General features: G+C 40.4%; 1 protein-coding gene across 1 annotated transcript; it reads right to left on the bottom strand.

Annotated features, from left to right (window-relative positions):
• Positions 1 to 6,059: 6,059 nt before the first annotated feature.
• Positions 6,060 to 6,578, bottom strand: LOC140174705 (uncharacterized). Its single transcript, XM_072200207.1, has one exon. It carries the CDS (start codon positions 6,576 to 6,578, stop codon positions 6,060 to 6,062), a length of 519 nt encoding a protein of 172 aa, XP_072056308.1.
• Between the last annotated feature and the right edge of the window lie 545 nt (positions 6,579 to 7,123).

The following is a 7,123-nucleotide window of genomic DNA, read 5'->3' on the forward strand; positions in this document are numbered from 1 at the left end:
TGGCCCTAAGCACTTTGTTTTCCAGTATTACCACCGGATACATAAATGCCACAGACACATAACTGGGTGAACCTTTTCAGATTGTGACTTAGCTTTGCTAAAGTCCCCAATTAGAGGTGTCCAGAGTTCTTAAGCACACTCTTTTGCCTTGGATCACGACTTTAACCACTCAGTCTCAAGTTTTTCACTTGGACCTACATGCCACAAGCACATGGTTAGGGACAGCTTGATTTAGCCGCTTAGGCCTGGATTTATTTTCTTGGGCCCTCCTATCCATTGATGCTCAAAACCTTGGATCCTTTTCACCCTTGCCTTTTGGTTTAAAGGGCTATTGGCTTTTTCTACCTCTTTTGCTTTTTTTTCACTGCTTTTTCTTGCTTCAAGAATTAATTTCATGATTTTTTAGATCAGCAATAATATTTATCTTTTTCATCATTCTTTCAGGAACCAACAATTTTAACATTCATAAAATTCACTATAAAAAATATGCACTGTTCAAGCATTCATTCAGAAGACAAAAAGTATTGCCACCACATATAAATAATTAGAATTTTCCTTATTAAGAACTCGAAAAAATATTGCCTTTTTATTCTAAAAATCTACTATTTTATTCATGTTTGATGATGATGAGAAAAATAAATTATAGCTTAATTGGAGATAAAATCAAAATAGAGATACTAATTACTGCTACTTCATATATAACTTCTAAGGTAAATTCCTAATAAGAACAATTATCACAGAGTTAAAACTAAGATTAGGACTCAACAACCTTTGTTTTGGGAAGTGGATGCTCCTTTAATCTGTGGGGTGCTTGGCCCTTCAAGAGACAGCTTCTGACGCTTCAGTTCCCTCAGTTCACGCCCTGGTTCTTCTTGTTCCTTAAGCAGTTTGCAAAGCATGCTATTTTGATTTTGCTGTTCTTCCTTTAGTTGCTCCATAGCTTCTTGCAAATTGGTGATAGATGCTTCAAGGCGCTCCCAGTATTCAATTTGAGGGATTTCCGGGAGGAACTCCTGTGCTCTTCTCTTGATGGGGTCGTCCTACACCTGTTCTCCCTCTATTGACTTTTTGGTGATTGGTCTCTCAACTGAGATATACTCAGTTACTCCCATCTTCACCCCAACATCTTTACATAGCATAGAGATTAAGCTTGGATAAGCCAATTTGGCATCTTTGGAGTTCTTGTTTGCAATTATGTAAAGTTCACATAAAATCAACTGATGAACTTCCACTTCTTTTTCCAACATAATGCAATGGATCATTACTGCTCTTTTAATGGAGACTTCAAAGCAGTTGCTAGTGGGCAGTATAGAATGCCCAATGAAGTCCAGCCAGCCTCTGGCGATTGGTTTGAGATCTTTTCTCTTGAGTTGATTTGGGACACCCTTTGTGCTGGTTGTCCACTTGGTTCTAGGGAGGCATATGTCCTCTAGAATCTTGTCCAAGCCCTTATTTGTTCTCATCATTCTCCTATTAAAGGAGTCTGGGTCATCTTTCAGCTGAGGTAGCTTAAAGATCTCCCTGATTTTGTCAGGGTGGATGTGAACAATCTTTCCTCTGACCAAGGTCCGATAGTCATAGAGGACAGTTCCAAATATTCTCTGCCTGTCTGTTTGCCACAGATTAGCGTAGAATTCTTGAACCATGTTTCTTCCCACCTTTGTTTCAGGATTAGCTAGGACAGTTCCTGTTTCGAATTAGCTCTTGGATCTCCAGATATTCGTCTTCTTTTAGATTGAATTTAACTTCCGGAATCACTGACCTTAGACCCATTATTTTGTAGTAATGGTCTGAATGTTCTTTGGTTAAGAACTTCCCTTGATTCCAATGTGGTTTTGAAATATTCTCTTTCTTGCCTCTTGGAGTGGTTTGTTTTCCTTTAGGGGCCATGATCTTAGTGGGTATGGCTTAGTGATCACAGATAAACACACAAAACTTAGAGGTTTGCTTGTCCTCAAGCAAAGGAAAGAAAAGGAGAGGGATAGAAGGAGAGCTAATTTTCGAATTGTGGAGGAGCAAAGAGAGGCCGAACGTGGATTTAAAGGGTGGGGGTGGCTTTTCGAAAATTTTAAAAAAAATAAGATAGAAGATATGATTTGTAAAAGATAAGTTTGATAGGAAAAAGATGTAATTTAAAATTTAAAAGTTATGAAAGATATTTGAAAAAGATAAATCTGAATTTTAACAAGAAGATTTGAGATGAATTTGAAAAGATAATTGAGTTTTGAAAAAGATTTGAAAAGAAGTTGGAGAGGATTTGAAAAGGATTTGTGTTTATGAATTAAGATACATTTGATATCTTTTGAAAAAGGGATTTTAGAAATTAGGATTAAAAATTTTTGGAATTAAAGGTTGGAAGATTAGAGTTTCTAACATGTTTATGCAAGAAATTATGAATTGAAATATGAAAAATGAAAAAAATTGAGTTGAAAACGAATTCACCTCCTCCCCACAATCCTGCGTTAAACGCCTAAACACTGCATGTTTTGGGCATTTAACGCCCATTTGTAACTTCTCCTGGGCGTTTAATGCCCAGTTGTTGCTTTTGGCTGGCGTTAAATGCCAGGAATTCCTTTGTCACTGGGCGTTTTTCTGAACGCCCAAGACGCTGTAAATCTGGCATTTAATGCCCATAAAGTGCTTCTTTCTGGCGTTTAACGCCCAGAAGATACTTCTTTCTGGCGTTTAACGCCCAGATGGCTATCTCTACTGGCGTTGATGAACACCCAGTAGATGCTTCTTTTGGGCGTTCAATGCCCAAAACAGATCTTACTGGCTTTTTCGCACCAGTGAGCTTCCTTTTTGCTATTTTATCCTCTGAATCCTTCTATAACTATGTGAACTCAAGCAATTGCTATTTTACCTTGAAGATAATTGACATAAACCTATAAAAATCAATTAATTAACAATTAAGCCTTGTTAATGGCTAGGTTGCCTCCCAGCAAGCGCTTCTTTATTGTCTTTAGCTGGACTATTACGGAGCTTTAATCAAGTCTCAGTTTTGAGCATTCTTGCTCAAGATTGCTTTCAAGATAATGTTTGACTCTCTATCCATTAACAATGAACTTTTTATTAGAATCATTATTCTGAAGCTCCACGTATCCATATGGTGACACACTTGTAATCACATATGGACCTCTCCACCGGGATTTCAATTTCCCGGGGAATAATCTGAGCCTAGAATTAAATAGCAGAACTTTCTACTCTGGCTCAAAGACTCTGGATGACAGTTTCTTATCATGCCATCTTTTTGCTTTCTCTTTGTAAATTTTTACATTTTCGAAAGCATTGAGTCTGAATTCCTCTAGCTCATTTAACTGGAGCAATCATTTTTCTCCAGCTAATTTGGCATCAAGGTTTAGGAATCTGGTTGCACAGTAGGCCTTATATTCCAGTTCCACTGGCAAGTGACAGGCTTTTCCATACACAAGCTGGTATGGAAAGGTCCCTATAGGGGTCTTGAATGCTGTTCTGTATGCCCATAGAGCATCATCCAAGCTTCTTGCCCAATCCCTTCTACGGTTAATCACAGTCCGTTCCAGGATTCTTTTAAGTTCTCTATTAGAGACTTCAGCTTGCCCATTTGTCTATGGATGATATGGAGTGGCCACCCTGTGGCTAACTCCATATCAAACCAAAGCAGAGTAAAGCTGTTTATTGCAGAAATGAGTGCCCCCATCACTGATTAGTACTCTAAGGATACCAAATCTGCTGAAGATGTGTTTCTGGAGGAATTTCAGCACTATCTTAGTATCATTAGTGGGTGTTGCAATAGCTTCCACCCATTTGGACACATAATCTACTGCCACAAGAATATAAGTGTTTGAGTATGATGGTGGAAAAGGCCTCATGAAGTCAATACCCATACATCAAATAACTCAATCTCCAAGATCCCTTGTTGAGGCATGGCATAACTGTGAGGCAGATTGTTAAATCTTTGGCAACTGTCACAATTAAGTACAAACACTCGGGAGTCTTTATAGAGAGTAGGCTAGTAGAAGCCACATTGGAGGACTCTTGTGGCTATTCGCTCACTTCCAAATTGTCCTCCATACTGTGATCCATGGCAGTTCCAGAGGATCTTCTGTGCTTCTTCTTTAGGCACACATCTACGGATTACTCCGTCTGCACATCTCTTGAAGAGATATGGTTCATCCCAAAGATAGTACTTTGCATCCGTGATCAATTTCTTTGATTGCTGCCTACTGTACTCTTTGGGTATGAATCTTACTGCTTTGTAGTTTGCAATGTCTGCAAACCATGGCACTTCCTGGATGGCAAAGAGTTGCTCATCCGGAAAGTTTTCAGAGATCTCAGTAAGAGGGAAGGACGCCCCTTCCACTGGTTCTATTCGGGACAGGTGATCTGCTACTTAGTTCTCTATCCCTTTTCTGTCTCTTATTTCTATATCAAACTCCTGCAGAAGCAACACCCATCTGATGAGTCTGGGTTTTGAATCCTGCTTTGTGAGTAGATATTTAAGAGCAACATGGTCAGTGTACACAATCACTTTTGATCCTACTAAATAAGATCTGAACTTGTCAATGGCGTAAACCACTGCAAGTAACTCTTTTTCTGTGGTTGTGTAGTTCTTCTGTACGTCATTTAAAACACGACTGGCATAATAAATGACGTGCAAAAGCTTGTCATGCCTTTGTCTCAACACTGCGCCAATGGCATGGTCACTGGTATCACATATTAGTTCAAATGGTAATGTCCAGTCTGGTGCAGAGATGACTGGTGCTGTGACCAGCTTACCTTTCAGAGTCTCAAACGCCTGTAGACACTCCTTATCAAAGATAAATGGCGTGTCAGCAGCTAGCAAATTACTCAGAGGTTTGGCAATTTTTGAAAAATCTTTTATAAACCTCCTATAGAATCCTGCATGCCCCAGAAAGCTTCTGATTGCCTTAACATTGGCAGGTGGTGGTAATTTTTCAATTACCTCTACCTTAGCTTGATCTACCTCTATTCCCTTATTCGAAATTTTGTGCCTAAGGACAATTCCTTCAGTCACCATAAAGTGACATTTTTCCCAATTTAAAACTAGGTTAGTCTCTTGGCACCTCTTTAGAACAAGTGCTAGATGGTCAAGACAGGAGCTGAATGAGTCTCCAAATACTGAAAAGTCATTCATGAAGACTTCCAGAAATTTTTCCACCATATAAGAGAAAATAGAGAGCATGCACCTTTGAAAGGTTGCAGGTGCATTGCACAAACCAAATGGCATCCTTCTGTATGCAAATACTCTGGATGGACATGTGAATGCTGTTTTCTCTTGATCCTGGGGATCTACTACAATTTGATTATAACCTGAATATCCATCCAGAAAGCAATAGTATTCATTTGGTCTATGAATGGTAATGGAAAATAATCCTTTCTGGTAGCTGTATTGAGCCTTTTATAATTAATACACATACGCCACCCTGTAACTGTTCTTGTAGGAACCAATTCATTTTTTTCATTATGAACCACTGTTATACCACCCTTCTTAGGGACGACTTGGACAGGGCTTACCCAGGGGCTATCAGAAATGGGATAAATAATCCCAGCCTCTAGTAATTTAGTGACCTCCTTCTGCACCACCTCCTTCATGGTTGGATTCAGCCGCCTCTGTGGTTGAACCACTGGCTTAGCGTCACTCCTCCGTCGGTGAAGCCTTTTGCTATCATGTGGGCATGTCACTCAGGAGTTTGTGGGGGATGACCTCTTCGACCGACTTCTTCGTCATCTCTCTTCCTCTTTCTATGGCTATCCGACCTTTCCATGAGATATCTATCTAATCGACCTTCTCTGGCCAGTTTTTCTATCACATTTTTAGGTCGTAACAATCATTTGTAGAGTTCCCATAAAACTTGTGGTACTCGCAATACTCATTACGGCTTCCCCCTTTTATTTTTGATTAGACACAGGGGGAAGCTTCTCGGTATGACAAATTTCTCTGTAGATATCTAGTTGTGATACTTCCTAGGTTTTTCCGAACCAAATTCTTCTTTCTTCTTTGGCTTCTTTTCCTTTTCTCGTGTCTGATGAGGATGCCCAAATCACCAATTTAATTCCTACAGTCTGACATTTTCTTCCATATTGATGTACTTTTCAGCCCGCTCTTGTACATCGTTCAAAGAAGTCGGGTGTCTTTTTGAGATAGACTGGAAAAAAGGGCCTTCTCGGAGACCATTGACCAGTCCCATTATTATTGCCTCAGTGTGTAAGTCTTGGATTTCAAAATAAGCCTTGTTGAATCTTTCCATATAATCTCTGAGGTATTCGCTGACTTCCTGTTTGACTCCAAGTAGACTGGGTGCATGCTTGACTTTGTCCTTTTGAATTGAAAACCATGTAAAGAATTTCCGCGCAAGGTCATCGAAACTAGCAACCGACCTAGGTGGCAGGCTGTCAAACCATTTCATGATCGACTTTGTTAAGGTTGTCGGGAAGGCCTTGCAGCGAGTAGCATCTGAGGCGTCAGCCAAGTACATCCGACTTTTGAAGTTACTTAGGTGGTGTCTCGGATCAGTCGTCTTGTCATAAAGATTCATGTCTGGCCTTTTGAAATTTCTAGGAGCTCTAGTCTGCATGATGTCTTCAGTGAAAGGATCTTCTCCTCCCAATGGGGGTGTCTTCCCGAGTTGTGCGCGAATTCCTACCTTGGAGGTCAGATTCCAACTTTGAGAGCTTTTTTTCCAACTCTCTTCGCGTTTAATTTCTCTTCTCAGGTTTTCCTCTGCCTCCCGTTGTCGTTCTAACTTCTATTCTAGTTGTTCAAGTTAGCCATGATGTCCATGTAGCAGCCCCATAAGGTCGGTGGAATGGGGTTGATTTTCTCCTTCTGGGTGACGAACCTCGAAAGGTATTCTTCTATGATGATGATCGCTCGACGCGTCTTCACCATGCAGTTCCTCTGTCCTTGGAGGAGCTACCACAAGGGCTTGGTCATTGTTGACCATGTCTTGGTACTCCGGATCTGACTCAGAGGATGTACGTCTGTCTTTAGGGTGATCGTCCGCCATGGAGTGCTGATTCCCAAGTCCCCGGCAAGGGTGCTAATGTTCTGAGGGTTACTTGAAACTGGGTCAAGTTAGAGCCTGAACGTGAGGTCCAAGCTCTTGGAGAGGTGATTTCC

This window comes from Arachis hypogaea, chromosome 8 (genome assembly GCF_003086295.3).
Source record: "Arachis hypogaea cultivar Tifrunner chromosome 8, arahy.Tifrunner.gnm2.J5K5, whole genome shotgun sequence".
NCBI classification, from domain to species: domain Eukaryota; kingdom Viridiplantae; phylum Streptophyta; class Magnoliopsida; order Fabales; family Fabaceae; genus Arachis; species Arachis hypogaea.